Source organism: Manacus candei, unplaced genomic scaffold, assembly GCF_025592945.1.
Source record: "Manacus candei isolate 608988 ecotype Guabito, Panama unplaced genomic scaffold, ASM2559294v1 h1tg000033l, whole genome shotgun sequence".
In the NCBI taxonomy this organism is placed as follows: domain Eukaryota; kingdom Metazoa; phylum Chordata; class Aves; order Passeriformes; family Pipridae; genus Manacus; species Manacus candei.
The window spans coordinates 3,709,547-3,729,907 of NW_026138081.1; the positions used below are offsets into that span (position 1 = coordinate 3,709,547).

General features: G+C 36.2%; 1 protein-coding gene across 20 annotated transcripts in view; it reads left to right on the forward strand.

Moving 5' to 3' along the window:
- Positions 1-20,361, forward strand: part of GPHN (gephyrin) — a 287,927-nt gene that overhangs the window by 103,247 nt on the left and 164,319 nt on the right. For 18 of the 20 annotated variants that reach the window (XM_051791387.1, XM_051791390.1, XM_051791391.1 and 15 more), the window contains exon 3: positions 15,334-15,391. In XM_051791387.1, coding sequence (XP_051647347.1) covers positions 15,334-15,391 — 58 coding nt within the window. Of the gene's footprint in view, positions 1-9,240; positions 10,007-15,333; positions 15,392-20,361 lie in introns of those variants that run through there. The other 2 variants (XM_051791396.1, XM_051791405.1) reach the window with 2 other exon arrangements.

A 20,361-nucleotide genomic window follows, 5' to 3' on the forward strand; every position in this document is an offset into this window, starting at 1 on the left:
GGGCTCTATGCTGGTATATGCCCTTTCTCTCTCAGCAGAAGCTGCTCTTGAGGAAAGACTTTATCAGAAAATCTATTGACATTCTATTATACTAGAACAGGACTGAATGATTAAATAATGCATTCATGTATATCTGCAGTATTCAGATTTTACAACTACTTCGTTGTAAAGCACATGGAAGAAAATACTAACTGAAGTTATTGATCATTATTGTGTATTATTCCTGTGTTCAGCTCAGCAGTGGGTCAACCTCTTTTCCTTCTTTTGAGGGTGCTCTTGTAACAATCTTATGGGATAAAATAAGCCATCTCCTGTAGTAGCTAGCTACAGGAGGAAAATCTCACAATCACCGGAAGAAAGGGTCATATGTATATGTATGTTCCTCAGCCTTGAGAAAAAGAAGATTATGTTTAAAGGGTTTTGTGCTGGGCAGAGAGACTGGTCTTGGGGAAATTACTAGAAATTGGTCATTCTGACCAGAATGTAATAATCAAGAGCCTTCCTAAACACTCAGTTTCACAGCTATAGTTCATGTTTTCAAACAGCAGAAAATAAAACTTTGACTGGTACTGTTGATTAGTTTGTAAAAGGAAAGTTATGTCAAGGAATAAGACTTTTTTTTTTCCTTTTCAACTGCTGTTAATATAAAAGTCGAATAGTGGAGTGGGTTGAGGGGTGTGGATTAAGGGAGAAATACTGAATGAATAACTTAAGTGTTAAATTTAATATGCTAGTGTGATCAAGTGGGGCTAAAAATACCAAGAAAACACAAGCAAGTGCTTAAGTTCACAAGGAAGAGGAAAGCAGATGAATTAAGCAATAAATATTTTGTACTTGGCCAGTAGTGATTGAAATCAGTGAAATGTTGAACACAAAATTAAACTGGCAAAACCAAAAAACATAAAACTCGATTTCAGGTCAAAGTGTTCATAAAGCCTTTCAGTGAGGAACTTTGATAGAATGTTATGATGCACAACTTTTTCATTTTAATTGAATTACATGTTTAGGTGAATAAGATTCACTGAACTTATGTCACGTAACCCTTAACCAAGTTTTATATGAAACTGGTAGAGATGGTGTAAACTGGTATAAATGAGTCATATTTGCTACTAACAATTGTTCACTTAAATCGTTCTCATGGAACAGCACACTGTTTCCAATTACACTGTTATAAAATGCTACATATATAATACATTTTTTATTCAGATAATTAATATAATTTACATATTGCCTTGTTAATAGCTTTTGACATATAAGGACAAGCAAGTACTCTGTACTCTCAGCTGGCTGGTGATAATATAGATGTCTGCAGCACAGTGCTGAGTACAAGCCAACATGCTTTCCCTCTCAGCATGGTTTATTAGTTGTGGCTCAGTGCCACTCTAACTGTGGTACAGTGTCGGCTGTGATCTCATGTGGGATGCTGGTATAGCTCCCTGAAAATAACAGATAGACAGACTCAAGGTTTTGGGGTTTTTTGTTTCCTTCATCTGCTATGTTTAATAGTTCAGTTGTTAATAAAAGCTCTGAGAATTCTGGCAGAAGTAGTAGTAAACATTTTAAGAAACAAGCAGTTAGCTTGCATTATGATGCATCATTCAAGTATCTGTCACTAGTGATTGTTCAGAGTTAGGGTTATCATTTAAATTTATTTTAAAATTAGTAGACTTCTAGTGCCTTATACTTTCTTCAAGGCAATTTAATGCAAAACTGTGTCATGATCGAACTGTTCTGTAAAACAGAACTCTCCAATAATATGCAAGCTTCCTGAAGTATTTTTATATTATAGCTGCTTACTCAGCTAATTTTAGAAGGGGGAAAGACTGGGGGGGGGAAATGGGGAGGACTAGAAAACCTTCATTCTGCATTTGTGTTCATGCATGTATCAGTGTAGTTCTGAGGATGAAACAGAGCTGAGGCAAAAGTAGAAAGGCCAATAAAGCTACAATACTGTATTAATATATTAGTGTAAACTCAACGTGAAATTCAGAATTCTATGAGTAGAGTTTTATGTCTTAGTGGCATATATGGCAGAAGTAAAGTCACTATGCTCCACTGTAAAGATTTGCCCACTGTGGAGTAAAGATCAACTGAACTGTGAGCTAATCAATAAATGTGACAGAAAGATAACCTTGGAATGAACAATTGTAGGTATCAGATACTCAGCTTTGACTTTCATTTGTAAAAGGATTCTACCACATTTTATTTCTTCATTACAAATGTTTTTGAATTCTCTACAAGTAGGTTTTGGACAAATTATCATATAAGACACTTGAAAAGGTGAATCAGTGGGGGGATGCTTCTACTGAATGTTTGTTTTTCCTTAAGTAAGATGAAAGAGGATATTCTGTTCTTCATACTAAAACATCTGTAATCTAAACTTTAGAGCATGAGAACTCTCCTTTTTCTAAAAAGCCATTTACTATAATTATTGTCTGATTTATGAAGACAAGTAAATGTGCACTGGTAATCAGGTTTGAAGAACACTACTGAATTTGGAGAAGCATGCTGTATTGGGTTTCTGTGCCCACGGTTTGGTAGTGGGGGGGCTACAGGGGTGGCTTCTGTGAGAAGTTACCAGAAGTTTCCCCATCTCCGACAGAGCCAATGCCAGCTGGTTCCAGGCTGGACCCACTGCTGGCCAAGGCTGAGCCAATTAGGAATGAGAGTAACGCTTCTGTGATAACATATTTAAGAAGGAAAAAAAATAGTTATTGCAGAGATGAAAATTGCAACCAGAGAAGAGCAGAGTAAGAACATATAAACAGCTCTGCAGACACGAAGGTCAGTGGAGAAGGAGGGACAGGAGGTGAGGTTCCCCTGCAGCCCGTGGTGCAGACCATGGTGAGGCAGCTGTGCCCCCGCAGCCCACAGAGGACCACAAGGGCAGAGAGATCCACCTGCAGCCCTGAAGGAGACCTGTGCCAGAGCAATTGGATGCCCAAGGGCATCTGTGACCCTGTGGGAGGCCTGTGCTGGAGCAGGTCCTGTCAGGGACCTGCTGACCCACAGAGAGAGTAGCTCATGCTGGAGCAGGTTTCCTGGTAGGACTCGTGGCCCTGTGGGGGACACGCTGGAGCAGCCTGTACCTGAAGGACTGCACTCCGTGGAAAAGTGACCCACGTTGCAGCAGTTCATGGAGAACTGTTGCCTGGGGGATGGACTCATGTTGGAGAAGTTCATGGAGGACTGTCTCCTGTGAGGACCCCACACTGGAGCAGGGGAAGGACTCCTCTCTCTGAGCAGCGGCAGAAACAACCTGTGAAGAACTGACTAACCCACGTTCCCTGTCTCCCTGAGCTGCTGGGGGGGAGGAGGTAGAGCTTGGGAAGGAAGGAGGGGTGGGGGAAGATGTTTTTAAGATTTATTTTACTTCTCATTATCCCACTCTGATTTTGTTAGTGATAAATTCAGTTTATATCCCCATTTTGAGTCTATTTTGCCCATAATGGTATCTGATGAGTGATCTCTTTCTTGGACCTTATCTCAATCCATGAACTTTACGTTATATTTTCTCTCCCCTGTCCAGTTGCAGAGGGGAGCAATAGAGTGGCTTTGGTGGGTACCTGGCATACAGCCAGCGTCAACCCACTGCACATGCCTTCTTAACAGCTTAAAGTATAGAGGCATTGCAGCTATGAAATGTATCTTGACACTTATCTAGGGTAACATTATGCATCAATGAGCTTTTAAAGTCAGGTGATGTGGCTGGAGGAAATCGGAGCTAAAGCATTGACTGTTGTTGTGGAGGGATAGCACCACTATTTGTCCTGACATGTTTTGGATGAAAATATAGTTGACAATAGAGTTTATGTTAAAATAATCTAGTAAAATCTACCCCTGATATTCTGTTGGAGGGGTGGGAGGGGGGATATCTTATGAGATACAAAATCTGGAGTTTTCTTGTAATTTATAAATGGTCTTTAGTCCACTTGCTTTCTATATCCAGTTTTTACATTTTAAATGAAAGAGATGTGTGTATTAGTTTAATGGTTTTTGGATTTGTACTGAACCTCCTTCTCAGGATAGGCTTTTCGTTCTTTCGTTGCTTGACCTGATGGCACTATCCACCTGCCTCTAAGCTCTTTGATCACAAATGCAATTCCAAAATAAAACAAAACCTTGTAAAGCAATTATCTTGTGGCATTGTTAGCAAAATATGATCTTGTAGTTTAACCAGAAGTTAAGGTCCTAAAATGTATTCTACTAACATTATCTACAATGGTTTTTCTATTAGTTCTTTAAATGTTCCTTCTTAATGTAATGCTGCAGTTTAGCTCAGTTCCTTAGTTTAGGTACCACTTAAACTCTTTCAGTACAGGTTGGGATTACTTCTGTGCTCTTATAACTAGCTTTTTGTGGTTGTTACTGTGTAAAGGGTGAGGGTGCTAGTCTTGGAAGGAAAAGGCAGGTTACATAATAATAAGTGCTTGTTTGGAGTAAAACAGTAAATTGTGATTTGGCAAGAAAATGGCAGTTTCTTACAGTGTTTTATTCATAAAGCCCAGGTCTCTCTGTACACAAATCTCATATATTTTTTTGGATATCGGTGTCATGCATATGCTGTACTGTCCTCACTAACAGTTTGCAGATAGACTTGCCCTAACCATCTTTGATTTCCTTTCTGCACCATGGCTCAGGAAGTACTTCAGAAGTATTAGCAATGTTAGCATTGGTCACCTTAGTCATTTGTCTATTGATAGTCAGGAGTTTAGCCCTTTAATTAATATAAGGTTGTTCTGGGTGTACAGTGTAAGCAAAATCTATAGTGCTTAATCTTTTCCAATGTGAATCTATGATTATAATTTACATAGTGGCTGTTTCAGATGCCTAGAAACACTTCTAAGTTATCTTTGGTATTTGCTGGTGGGATTGTAGGTTGAGCATTTTTCAAGACTGTTCTCCAGATATATGAAATTGATTGATTGTGAGACAATGGGCACCAACACAGGCATGCTGAAAAATGAAAGATCTCTACTATTTAATTTTTTTTTTAAAAAAACCTCTGTGAGGTTATAATTTCCAAATACATTGTTAAGTGGCAGAGACTTCTAGACTAAATTTCTGCTTTGGATAAGATGCCCCCCTGTCACTTTTGCTATATTTATCTAGGCAAATTGACTTGGGCTCACTGACATGGAATATACATGACAGCACTCAAGGAAGTTATTTTACAGAAGTGTAAACTCCAGGATTCACCTTACCTGTTTTCACTCCTGTGCTGAAGCAGAAACTGAGGAAGAGATTGAATCTCTTCTTAATCTGTGTTCTTCAATTTAGGGATTACTGGAGGCATGTTGAAGTTATGGGGCATGTTGTGGTCACTGTTGCCCAAAGGAATATGATAGTAAGTACTGTAGTGTATTCAGCAGCCTTGTGCAGTCATATTTAAAAAAAAAAAAAAAAAAGTCTTCAGTTACCATGAGGTGGGTTACTCTTCCTACGTGTCATACTTACAGGGGGATAAATAAAAGGGGAAGGGCTTCAGAAAATGGAAACAGAAGGGATTGTTCTATCTATTATTTTTTGCTTTTAAGAGGACATTATACAGAACAGATGGATAGAGAGCATAGCTGATAGTGAGTTACAAGGTGAATTAACGCTGCGAGTAAGGAGAAGTTAATAGTTAAATTTTACCAATGGATTATGTTTGTGCAACCTATTTAGAAATTAAAAGTAATAATTATTTTTAAGACCTGAATGGAACAAAATTCATAAATACACTTAATCAAAGACCTTTTAAGTTGTTTGAGATCCACATGTCCCCAGCCTACCATGTATTTGAATAGTGAGTCAGGTTGTAATGTGTTGTGATACTGACAATACATCAGTAGTTCAGTAGTTTTTAAATTCACCTAGAAACTTTTTTGTTGACATTTAAATGATCATATGCAGAGAAAAAAGGGAGTGACAACTACAGAAAACAATACTTAATTCTAAAAAACCTGTATAGCTAATAATATATGAAAAACAATGAAGTATTTTTCAATATCTTGATTTTGAATCCTGTATATATATTTTACAAGCAGGTGTAAAGTATGGATGATGACAAATTTACAAGTAACCATAAATTATCTGGAGTAGAGATAATTATCTGAGACATGCAATAAAATCTTACTTGCAGTATCGTCAGTAATACTCTTTGTCTATAGGAAGTTCCTTCTAGGTATGAAGAGAGATAGATCAAATGTGGAGTTGTTTTATTCCTATGACTGCATTCTGTAGCTAAACAGATTTTTCTTTTTCCCTTTCATATTCTCCAGCACATAGCATACAGTAAGAAAACCCCATTTGAGTCAGATCACTATTTAATTTATCTATTTAGACCACACAGGGCAATATATGTATATATATGCATACATACTAAAGTACAAAGGAAAAAGAAAACCAGCAAATTCTGGCTCTGAAATTAACTGTCTGTAGAAATACAGACATAACAAGACTGTCATTAATTGTATATTGGATTGAATTCATGCTTTACATCTCTCTGGAATGTGGTGGATTAAAACAAGTCATTAGAACCTTCAGAAGGTGCAGAATTGTATGAACTAGTGTGGTAGCCTTTCTGGATGCTGTTTGTCTCTGAGACTCCTCTGTCATTCTTGTAATATCAGTATTGTAGGATTTTTTTTTTCCAAAGTATTATTTAAAACTTCTGATGGTCCTCCATAAACCCCATGATTTAAATTGAAAAGAACAAATTTGATCTAGAATCTGGAGTGATCAGACCATTCCCACATATTCTCCAAAGTTTATTCTTCCCTAGTTTGAGTCATCCTGCTCTCGCTGTTAGATCTTACTGGTATTTTTTGGAATGAAGATTTTTTTTCTGAATGTCTTTTTGCCTAATCATAGAAAATACTATGGTTGGTCTTTTCAACCTGTGGTCTGCAATTCATTCCAGCCTGTTCTCCAGCATAGGTGTTACTGTGTTGCTGGTATTCCATCTTCTGATTTTACATATCTTGGTCAAAACTTCCTCTCTTTAAAATAAACACATAATATTTTTTAACCTTGGCATAAGCTGGCACATGGACTTTGTGTGTCTAAGCATGCTTCCAAGAATGTACATGTGCTTGAGCATCTTAAAATGGAAGAGCAAATATACGCTGAAGTTATTGAAAAGAAAATTATAGTAGTGTAGTGGGATGTGAGAAACATACACGGTAAAAAATTGAAGGGTTCATGGGGAAGTGCCATATTTTTAAAATCCATTTCTTATTGGATAAGTCTGTAGGGTAGTAGACAGTGTTAATTTATACAAGATTTAGCTTTACCATTTGTACTAGTTCTGGGTCAACTTATTCTCTTAGGAGGAATCTTCTTTTTCTTAATATTTGATTCAGATGGTCTCTCTTTTACATTTGGGTAGAAGCAAATAAAGCTCAACTGAAATGATAGGAGTGTCAGCAAAAATAGCTGTATCTGCCTGTATAGGTTTCTACAAGCTGCTATGGTAATTTACCAGTGAAATCTCTCGTTTCCAGGCGGATCATTGCAATCCTTATCATATTGCCTAAATCCTTTAATTTGCAATGCCTTCCAAGGTAGGGAAAAGGTCACTCTTTAGCACCCCAAAATTTTGCTTTCAGTTGAGGTAAGTGAGGATTTTTTGACAGGCAATTGCTAGCAATACGTATGCAAACGCTCTGTATCTCTCCTAGGTATGTACTTGCTGGAAAAAATGCAAATACGTACTTTGCCCTACTATGGTATTTCCTATAGGACAAAGTAAGGTCAACATTTATTATTGTCTTGGCACTTACTATAAATACTTTTCATACAGTGTTTTAAAGTCTTCAGTCTACCAACTAAATCCCAACATGGGTATTAAATATATATATCTTTGTCTAAATGGTGAGAGTTTTACTGGTTTTGTGATAATGGTTTTTGTCTGTTTCTGCATATTTTTTCTCTCAGGAAATTTCCAATCTTGCTTATGTTGTTTAATGAGCTGGCTGGTCAAGCATCTGATGCCCCGGTGGGAACTTTCAAAGTCACTGAACACATTTTTACTTAAATCTAGCTGACATTTCTGTCTGTTTGATTTAATGTGTGATTTCCATATTTAGATTACCAATCAGATGGAGCATAGTACAATCATTCCGCTGCGCTATAAACATGCATGCATCCCGCACAGAAGTGGGCTTTTTTTGCTGTTGGTCCACATGGCAAGAGCATTTTCAGATTCTGCTGGCATTTGGGAAGACTTTATAAGTCAGTTTTAATTAGAAATAAAATTTTGAATCTGTAATGAAAATTCAAAGTGCAGAATTAGTCTTCAGTACTTTATTCTCAGCCCATTTCAGTTGCAGTGCCCCTCTCTGTTATAATCTGGTAGAACTAGTCTATTACAAATAACAAAGTATTTATTTAGCAGTTAAATGCTAAAATCCTTAAAAAAAACTCGAAGTTATAAATATCCATATTGTTTATATTTAATTTCTTTTTATTAAAAAATATTTAAATGTTTGCTGTTTGCGTGCTTCAAACCCTTGCCATGAAGCGTACAAACATTAACGATAGGACTTTTGAGCAATTATTAATTAATTTGTTTATGACAATCAAAACTTAAGTAGTTTTTGCTTCTCATGGAAGTTCAGCATTCCTCCTAATTTTGCACAGAGAGCTCCTCCCCATACTGAGATTAAAAAAAAATTAAAAATTGCACCACTGAAAGGTCCAGTTTTCGGTGTCCTCTTCATCCATTTTGTTTCTTTTGGATACCAGTGTCTGCAAGCCCAAAAATTCTTGGGGATGGTGCCTTCCCTTCTCCCCTTCTATGCCTTTATTAGGCAGTAAGCAAACTGATAAACATTTCCAAGAGGGGACAGAGCTGTGTTTTGGCTGGCAGCGGTGATACCCCAAACTGTCATACATAGGTGTGGCCCATGCACTGAGTTAAACCAAAGATACCCCCTAGAAAACTACGCAAAGCTCCGAACTCATGTTTGATAGCTATACAGAGGTGTGTATTTTAAGTTCATATTCTTTATGTCATAACAGTTCCAACTTTCCCCCCCAAAATTAAGTCAGATTCATTCTGCTAAAAGGGGAGAGTGGCTCCTGGTTGTGTGATTGCCAAATGACCTTCATGTGACCTCATCCCAAGTTTCTGACATATATTGAGAACAAATATCCTTGTTGTGGTCTTTTCAAATAACAGATTGTTGAGGTGATAGTATTTTCTTGCTGGAGGTGTCTGAAAAATTATCCTCTTCTGATTTGTTCTTGCTTTTCCTGTAGTAAAATAAAAACAAACAAACAAACAAAACCAAACAAACAAAAAACCCAAACAAACTCTGAGGGGTGAAAGAGAAAAATAACATGGTTTTCCTCCTTAAAAGTAATGTTTTCATGTAGTTTGTTGCTTTTGTTGATTAAAACAAAAGCCAGAAGGCAGTGAAAGATGTGGTATACTTGTGACTCTTAAAACAGTTAAGAAGGCAGGATTAATCTTAAAACATTGGGTTAATCCTCCTCCTTCATTGTTTTGTGTGTGCACAAAATCTTTGAGACACAGTGAGGCAGAGGTAGAGTCCTGTAAGTTTGATGTCTTAATCTCAGAGCTATTGTTCATGACATACATGAACTGACAGAGGGCATGTCTGCAATAATTTGATTTCTGTGAAGTTTTTGAGTACAGCATGTTGAAATTAGTTTAAGATTAATGGGGGATGGGGGCAGGAAGGCAAGTAAATTTTTAAGGATCTAATTATAGAATCCATTTAAAAAATGATAAAAAAAACCCCAACCTCCAAAAGCAACTCCGAAAAGAAAAAAAACCCATGAGGTGGATCTTCATCACGTAATTCTGCACTGAGTGAGACGTTGTTGGGATCCGCTTTGCAAGCTGTTTTGCACAGTTCCTTGCTGGCGTGCAGCCAGCAATAGGAGCTGCAGCCCAGCTTGCTCTAGCTGCCAGTGTTCTGTTGTGTAGGAAGGGAACTCAAAATAGAACGCCTTCTTATTGCCTCCCTCAGGGTGCTTTAACAATTTCTCAAAGGTCAGTAGAAACTAGTTATCAATTAAAGTGGGTCTGTGTCTGCTTTTAATGTATGCTCTTTCAGGTAGTAGAGAATAAAGTTACTTTCAAATGCAGTCCTCCTACCTCTTTCCCTGGAATATTTTGTGAAGTTTTGGCTGTGTGTGAGGATCCAAGGCAAGTTGATTTGTTGATGTCACAGCGGTCAGCATTAATCTAGTCCAGTTGAATAGGCTAAAAATGCTGATTTGGTCAGTTTGCACTGGCAGGAGAAATACTGTAGCAAGTATTCATTCAGTAGCCTGTGATAAAATGAACATGCCCTTGGAAATAGCCAATCTGGCTTCTAGTCATTTGATCTGCTCCCAAGAACAGTCTCTCTTGAATAATCTGCTTGGTTTATAAATCAGTCAAAAGGTAGAATATCCTGATGCAGATAACAAATATATTTGTGAGATGGATCTGGAAAAAAAATGTCGACTGGAGGATTTTGAGTTTTGCTTCCATTAAAAGTTGAAGGAGAGTTTCACTGGGAGATTTAGTGACAACTTGATATTGTTTAGACAGTGATCTATCTGAAGAAAGATTAATGTTAATTAAAGTGGCATTGGAGAACTTCAGCAGATGACAGCAGCCAAGCTGGCTACAAGCTATTTTTAGAAAATTGACTTCATTGCGTTTGGTATGATCATTTATTAAGTCAACAGATGAAGCAATAACTCAGCTTCCTTTGGCAATCACTGAATATGGAACTGTATATAAAGACTGTGTTCATATCTTTGGTCAGAATTCAAATTATAAAAGCTGACCCATATTGATTCAGTCCAAGTGTGCAAGTGTCTTGCACAAGATGTAGCTGTGCGGTAATAATCCAGTGAGTCCATCTGAACATGCATATATACAGGGGCACAGGGGAAGATCAATCAGAAGTCCAACTTGCAATATATGGAAAGTAACACTGTGATAATTTTTACCTTATATCCAGAATTAATGTTTTAAAAATGAGAAATTAAGTTTCTGTTTTAGAGAGAGTGTTAAACAGCAAACAGGTCATAAAAGGATAGCTTATTAAAATAAAGGATGGTTTACTGTTGTAGCAGAGTTGTAATTTATTTCTCTTTTAGTTTTGTCTTGAGTTCTCATTTGAGACGTGGTTCATTTTTCTTGCCTCCATTTGAGCACAGATCTTCCTGGTTTTCAACTTTCCTTAATTTGGATGGAGTTACTTTTCCCTCTTCAGTGATGTTCTGCTTTAATTTGTGAAATAGTAAAGCTTCCATCTGTTCCAATACAACTGTGTTGGCCTTACTTCAGTTTATTTCCAGTATTTTGCTAATTTCTTAGGTTGCTATAGAAACCTTGTTTTTCACAGTCTCCTGAATCCTTTTTGTGAACTTTCTGTGAACCCAGTGTAAAAAGATACACAAAGTTTCTACTATTTTTAAAACCCCTGCACAAATAATTATGTCATATTTATTATTTCCTGATTATTTTTATGAAATTTCTATCTTTCCTTTTCTGATTCTCTCCTCAAAGACCTTCACCAGTTTAGCCCATTAAAGGTGTGGTTCTTCATTATTATTGTGTCAGTGCTAATTTCTACATCTAGTAATAATTTCACTTGTCTTCTGCAAAGGGAGAACTGGGGTGTCTGTATTACATGCAGGATCTGATACAGAGCTGATGATGTCTATCAGAATTTGAATATAAGTTCCAGGACCTTTGAGATTATCTCTTACATTTACATGTAAAATATTAAAGCTAACTAGTATTTAAAATAATTTCACTATTAAATAATGTGGCCTGCTATAGTGTGAAAATACTGCAGTTTGAGAGAGAAAGACTTTGCATATTAGGTCTCTCTAGATGAAGTTTGTGACTGTCTTTTCAGTATACTGGAAGTAGCTGGCTGTATATTTAGCTTTGCTTTTGGTTGGTTGTATATTTTCTGAGAGAAATGCCATTTACACTGGAGGATGCTGGGTGTTGTGTTGTTCAGCTGGAGAGAAGTGTAATTAAAGTCTGTAATAAAACTAAAATGTGTGAAAGATGAGTGAATCTGCACAAAAATTGAGTCTGTAGTGATCTGAGTTCTGGCCGTTCTAACATGTTCTTTGCTGCATTATATTCTAGCGTACAATGCCCATAGTAGTTAATGTATACTCCCTCATGCTACCTGGTCCTTTGCTTTTCTCATTGCAGTGCAATTACTTCTTGAAACACTGTGATTAAAAATTTTAGTGTAAAATGTTCTAAAAAAACCAGCCTGCACAGAGAGGTTGTTCACAAGGAAGTGAACAAACATGCCAAGTGCGAGTCCTCTGTCAGAGCCTGTGTCATCCTGTAGCTGAAGTCTCCTATGTGTAATTGTCTGGTCTCTGTTCTTTACGGTGTCAGGAATCAAATCAAGGATTTGCAAAATAACAAATAAACTTCCAGACAGGCCACAAGTGATATTGACACTTAAATGCAATTCAGAGAAATACTTGAAATTTAAAGTTTTCTTCAAGTTGGACATATCAATTAATGCATTGATTTTCTGTTTGCCTTGATTTGCTGTTTTTTCTTACCACTCACCACAATGGTTTTGTTTTTCTCAGTAACTTGTGTGTGTGTGACATTGTCTAGTACCTTACATTTTGACTGTGGGAGATTTGTAATAGTGATGTGGTAACACCAAACTAAATGCTTTCAAATTTCTCAGAGTATTTGCTTTGAAGTAGCAATAAGCTGGTGTTTATGGTCTTTAAGTGAAGAGTATGCTCCATGTTTCACAGCAGATTCTACCTCTTTAGTTTACTTTGCGAGTAAATTGTATAGCATAATAGTTTTTGCATGACATCGAAGCTAATCAAAACATTTTATCAGCCAAAAAAGCATAATGTTTTTAAATTGTATCTATATGTTCATGTTCATTACTCACAGGCTACCAAACGAGCAGATTAAATCCTTTTTTTCTTATAGATACATTATTGCATAGTAAAAACAAAAATTCTATTTCTTATATATCACACTTATGACCAGAAGAAGAGTTCAGACTGTGTTAACTGCATCCTCCCAGAGTTTGTGATGACTTTAAACTTCTGTGAAACTCACAGCTAAACTTTATACACAAAGTCAAATGTGTTTATTATGTCCTTTGCCCGTTAAATCTGGTACTATAATCTATGGTGGATCTCTCTTTTGGAAGTTATAAGATAGAATGAAATCTAATGTTCTGAAATGAAGAAAATATAGACTTCCTTAAAAAGTTCATTTCAACTCTTAGGCATTTATAAAATTGTAAATTATTGTGTCTATGATTCTCTTTCAGCTTCAAGTTTGTTATTATTTATGTTTGTGGTCTGGATTTTTGAGCTAAATATGTCAGTGTAGGATTGTAAACATATTAAGAGATACCTGAGCTGGAGCTATCAGTGAGAGATTTTATTTAAACAGTAACGTAACTTTTAATATATCTTTCTCTTTTAAAAATGTGTAATTGTGGACTGCAACTTAGCAGATTCAAAGTGTGTTAAACTCTTGACACAAAACTTTACAGAAGTATTTGCATAAAGTGATATTAACTAATGGTTTAAGCAAGCCAGATGAGTTTACTGAGTCAATTATTTTGATTTTTTTTTTCTCGAATATATTCCAAGAAAGTGCTTAATAGTTCTGTTGAGGGTGGCCAGTAATGAAATCTGCCAGTTGGAATTCCCTGTTGCTGGAGTACTGGCAGTAGAGGCTCTATCCTTCCCTTCTGCTAGAGGGTAGAAAGTCAGTGAAGTTATTTTTTTGAGTACTCCATAGCGCAGGCAGGAATGGATCTGAAAGAACTCAATAAAAATTTGTATCTTATGGTCCTCATTCCAGCATCAATAGGGCTGGTCATGTGCAATGTTAACATACATTCATCTGAGCCATCTCATGTCACAGTTTGATGAAGTAATCCTTCGTCATGATGTTAAAACCAATTTCTTGTAGCTATCCCTAGAAACACCAGTTGAATGAAGGTCATGAAAAATAAAAGCTCATGTTTGTACTTGCACTGGCAAAGAAAAGTTTCAGTTCTCTCCAACTTTTAAGCTCACTTAATGACTGGCAGCAATGGAATGTGCAGAGGAGAAAGCAATTAGTATACTCATCGTTCACAATGAATTTGAATGCTGTAATATCTGAACCCTGTCTGTACTCAGAAATCATACTTGATGTTGCTTGGAGCAGTGATGGACTTCAGACTTTATCTTCTGTCTAAAACCTTCAACAGTTTGTTTATGAGTGACTTGTAGAGATATGGAAAGGCAGGACTTATGTAGAAAATCTAATGAATTTTCTGTATTACTCTCTTCTCCCCTTTTTCAGTTGAGTAAATAGTATGTGTAATAATTTCAAGATATAAGGAAATAGATCTGTGTAGAAACGCTGACAATTGGAAGAAAAAGTCCCAGTAATAGGGAGAATAATACAAATGTGCATTTGATAGCTGTCTACTGCTTTACAATAAATAGTTTCTTATGTGATTTCCATTTCTGTAGGACTCAGAAGAGTAGTGTTGTGCAGAGCCAGCAGGAGGTCATTAATTGCAATTACATTTTTAGGTCTGAATTGTCACTATCAATAATACTGCTTCATGAAATGAAAGAAACCATATCTGCATGTGTCTGGGCAAAATATAATATTTATCACTATTTATAGTACATGCTGTTCATGCATCTTCTGTATGTAAACTATTCTTTACCAGGGTTTTTGCAGGATTTAAAAAAGTAATTTCAATGAGTTCAGTGTGGAACAAAACCTCCTATTTTTCTCCATCAGTGCCAGCTATTGCGCATCACCCACTTTTTATTACCAGTCATGAACTGCAGAGACTTTTCAAACATGGAGGCCATAGAGCCTGTGTGATTTGTGAGGTCTGTACATGCACATTTAATTTAAAAAATTCAATTTCTAGAATTGTATTTGGATGCTTTTAAGACTATACAGTAGCTTAGTGAAATACTGAGCAAAAAGCACATCAGGCTTCAAATATTTAAACTCATCCATATGCCTTAGGCCACAAACAAGAAATCATAGAATATGATGATTGATGGCTGTTAATATAAAGAATACCATCCTGGTGGTGGTAATTCTGCTTGGTCAACCTAATTATAAAGGTTGAAGGACACCTTCTTTCTAATGTTTATGTTAATAACATAAAGGGGTTTTGTTGGATAAAGGGGGGGGGTTGTTCTTGATTTGGGGCTTAGTGGGTTTTGCCTCTAAATTGGTAGAAGGAATATTTGTGTTTTGGAACAAGTCATGACACCATTAACACATTGCATTTTCTGTTACTGATTTTGAGAACATTTTTCTTCTCCTTATTTCAGGTTGGGTGGGACTATATCTGCATACAAGATAGTGCCAGACGAAATAGAAGAAATCAAGGTACAGTATTATTGCATTTCAACACTGAATTTCTTTGTTTGAAAAATTACAGAAAAGTTACATTAAAAAGCCATACCATTTCTTATTTTGAAGTGTATTATGGGGGAGAGGGGAAATTGTCTAAAGTAAAGTTGTTAAATCCATATTTACAAATCTAAAATAGAATTTTAGTAATTTCTACCAGTACAGTTTACCTTCAGCCTAAGTTGATTTCAGCAGGATTTTTAATGCCAGAAACTTGTGTAATTCAACACATTTCTGTTTTGTTACCAGAAGAGAGATGCAGGACTCTTCTGGTAACAGAACTCTGGTGAACATTGAGTTATATTTTCATAACAAAAATAAACATAGTGTCTGTCTGCTTTTGAGATCAAAAGCACATCCGTATTTTTCAGTAGTCTTAAGGCAATAGTACAAAGTCATTGGTACTCAAAATCATTACAAACTCTTTGATTTTGAGTAATGACAACAATAAGTTCTGAAGTTTGCCTCCAATGTAATGTTCATTATAACAAAACTCACTTTAGCCAAGTCCACTCGTGGAAAGTGCATCAGCAATTTGTGTCAGTTTTGTTTTTCAGTGGGGTGAAGGATGGGTACTGGGTGGGAATTTGGCTTAGATCTGATTGCATGGTTTGTGTAGCTGGTTCTTTGACTATTAGTAGGTCAGTTTGACATATTGCTTGCTCACTGTGATTGCTTAACCCATTGTGCTGTTTCATATGTAGTCATTTTCAGCTGTGCAAAGAGAATTAAGAGTAGTTTTAAAATCTTGTAAAGGGAAGTGATTGCATAATATCTGATGTAGACATGACTTTGCAGTGTTTAAAGTGGTGAGAATTTATTCCTCCTCAATTAGAATCAAATGCACTGCAAGGAAAAACATTGACTGCCTGTATCTACATCAGTCAAAGTTATCACACCATTGTGATCAAAATTTTTTTTTCTCCTTCAAGATGCACAGACTCCCTTATCCTGAATTTTCAAGGGGAACATGATTTACTAGGATAGATCCAATGTTCAGACTTTGGTCTTGGACAGAAAGAAAGAAGGTTTTCAAAATTTATTAGTGTTACATAGTATTTCCATGATATTCAGAGTACCACTTCAAAACTCTTTATAAAATTACAGACCCTAAACCACAATCTTGTTCTTTTAATATAGGGAATCCAATCCCACTGACATTTTGCTAATGTTGAAGATAAAGAAAGCTCATATTTTTGGCTTCATTGTCTAAACTGAGTTCAATGAACAAAGAAAAATGGAATGTTGGAAAATAAGAAATAATTTTACTTCTAGGAACTTAACACACAGGAATGTGGTTTTACCTGAACCTCCTAAGGAGACTTCTTCTGAATTTTCGGCTTTTTCTTACTCAGCTGGTGTTTAAGTGCTTGAGATCCTGGAAACAGCAAAGGATGGGTTACTCGTTAGTCTCAGTTGTGCCAGCAAATAAGTGTGGAGGAAGGATTGTATTATTCTAAGTCAGAGCTATTTAAAGTGTTGGGGAAAAATCCCTTCCTTTACTTGTTCCTGGTAGCTGTTGTCTTGTTCGGGTAATGGGTTTTTGATGATGTGACTTAGGTCAGCCCACCTCTCACACCTTAGATAATGAACTTCTTAAGCTGCAATACAAAAGGTGTTATTCGTATGAAACAAGGCACTGCTGGAAGATGCTAAGACACACTAGCAGTGAGTATAATGGACAAATATACTGAATATGGAAAAGTATTATTTTGCATATACATATTTTAAATGGCAGCTGAAAAGCTGGGAGACTAAGTGTCCTTCAGTAAATATAGGGAGTAGTTTTAACTTCTGAAAGATTTTCCCAGCAGATTTGAGTAGAAAAAGGAGAGAGGAGAAATAGAAGGCAAATGAGCTTATTGGAATGTTACTTTCAGAGAGAACATAATCTTATTCCATGCACAATAGTTCTGTTATTTTGCCTCACACCTATCCCTCCTCTATTTAAACATGAAATCTTAAGGGGGTTAATTTGATGGAATATGCAAAAAGAATAGCTCCATTTCTAAAATCTGATTTAACTTGATGGGTTGCTGAATGATATTTATAGGAATTGTAATATTCATGTTTTCTGATAGTCCTTACAAAGTAAACTGCTTGCTTAAATGGCAAAGGAGGGTACTTTATCAGACAGAGGGCAATAATTTCTGTGGCAAATAAAAAGAAGTCTCTTAGATAGTGTCTGCATACAAAAGGTGGTAGATTAACCTCTTCTACAGCTCAAAATGACTTATGAGGAAAACTGGTTTATTATTTTGTTAATTCATGTAATTACATCTTAGGTAGAACATCATTGTAAGCAGAGGCTGTATCTCTGAGTTTATGGAACAGGAAAAATTCTGCAAGCCTTAATATATCTGTCGATGGAAAAGTATCATTCGAAGATTAATGAAGCGCATGTTTCTAAATGTATTAGTAATTTTCAAATATCCTATATTTCATCTGTGAGAATTTATTTGTCTGTATTGCAGTACTACACAAATTTTAACATGTGTTTATAATGTTTCCACTCTGGAGTGTTTAGAATGTATTTATTTTTGCATATGAGTGTGATCTCACTCTGTGTATATATGTACTATGAGACTTTATGTGTCTAGAATATTGCCTGTACATACGTGTGCCTATTTCCTTGAATATCATCAGTGTTGGGTATAACTGAAGCAGTGGATCTCACTTGCCAAAATTAAGTGATGTGTGGCATCTTATAGGCATATGGATGAGGGAGGAGTATTTATGGCAGAAGTGATAGCATGTACCCTAACTACCCTCATGCATTATACCAAGGTTAGGAAGAATTGTGTGGAACCAATCACCACTACAGTTCCTCAGCATCTCTATCAGTGTGAAATGAAGTGATTTTTGTCATAGGTGCTTAGGTTTCCAAAGTGAGAGCACTCAACAGGTAGCCCTATTAAGATACCATCACGGGTTTCTCCGCTGAAAACTCTTCTAGAAGGTAGATACATCTTTTGTCACCTTCTATCAGGATCTTCAGGACCAATGCTTCAGTAAGAGAAGCTTTCAGAGGAGGAACACCTGAGTGAATGCCTAAATGGATGTACTACCATCTGCATTCTTGTCATTCCTCTATACCGGTTAAAGCAATGTCACTTCATTTTCAGTACCTGCTGGTTTTAAAATACTTCTGGAACTGATGAAGACAGTAAATGTGGAAATTGCAACACATTTCTAAGAAGGTGTCACTGTTTTGACTTTCTCTAGACTTCTATTCTCATCAGAGTTATTTAGTCCTGTAAGCAAGAAGCTTTTCAAACTTGCAAAAATGCACTGTCAGATTTCAACCGTGCTCCTCACCCACTGTAGTAGTATGCTGTGCCTAAAAGAGAGGTCTTCTAAGCCAAATGATTTCGTGTGCATAGGGCCTGGTGAGCATATCAGGCAACACTGGTTTTGAAGAACATCGTCTAGTTGAAAATTAAAGCAGTTGCATTCAAAAGAAAATGAAAAGCAGCAACCTTAACTTTTCTTTATTTCTAGTTAATGACATTCATGACAAAATACAATTTTGTTTACAGTATGGAAATTTTTCTCAAGAGTAACGAGCAATTTATGACTGATTAGGGAAAGTTTACATGGTGTGCCTGTAGATAGTTTTATGTCAGCAGTAGGTCTTATGGTAAGAAATGGTCTTTTTGATTGCAGCATTCTGTCATTAGAAAGGAAATACATGATGTAGTGAAGGATTATTATTCTAGAGGAAGACTCAATGAGTGAGAAGACCACTCATTAGCAGATTTCTAAAAAAATACTTAATTTGCTAGGATTTGCAAGTCAACCGCAAAAAGGAATTAAATTGTTTTGTGTTGGGGTTTTTTATGTGCTTTCCCACATGCTTTTCATATAGGCATATGCATTCATCTCAAGACCAGAAACTAATTTTGTAGCAGGTGTTCAATTCATGAAAGTAATATGCAAAAGAAAGACATTGCCATTTTATTTCATGCCTATAATATTTGTGGCATGAGACAGATATTCCAGTGTAGAGAAAAAAGTTAAATGGTTGCCTCCTATGGTAGTTAATTTTAAGAAATCTTGTTAGAAATATTTTCTTAGTACTGATTGTAAATTGTAAATTTAGATGTAAAGCAGTTCTGGAGGAAGGTGGGAATTCTTTTGGTTCCATTATCCGCCCTTTCTCACAGAGACACACTTTATGCTCCTCAAAGAACACCTGTAATTCTTCTGTAGGTGCTCTTTAAGTGAAAGTATATGCATAAAGTATTAAAGGCTACATATAAGACTTACACAGCTTTCCCCCTGAATAGTGATAGGATAGCTCTCTTTTTTGTTTTGAAGCATTTGTTAACTTAATAGTTTAATAGGTGAAAATTATTTTCATGAATAGCTGAAATGCATTTTTCTTAGATTGTCTTTGATCTGTGAGGCAACAGACTCCAGTGATAAAGGTCGAAGAGTAAAAAAAGATAAAAACTATGAGGGAGAGGGAAGTAACCAGAAGGGCAATGGGGAATACTTATCTTCTTAGAGATGAGTTGCTCTAGATGACTTAGGAATTCATGAGATTTTTACTTTTCCACATAGTCATATTTAGGAACAGCTTGTGAACAAAGTAAGCTGATTTCACTATAAGCTGTATTTCAGAGCAAAACTGGACTCTGCCGTCAAAAATATGTATCTTTAAAATGACTACAAATAAAATCAATCTATTCAGAGACTTTCTCAAAATTATTTGTTTTTTTAACTTTATGGTGTCATATACCTGCATAATACTGCATCCCAGAATCTTTTTGCTGGTGACAGTAGCTGATGAAACTCATGCAACCTTTGTGTGCAGCCAAGAGACACTGGCCTTGATCCTTCAAAATATTTTCATGTTTGCCAATGTGTGCCAAAAATAAGTAGCAATTTGTCAACAACTGCTGGTTTGTAGTCCTATATAAAAAACCCCACGAATGAGAGAA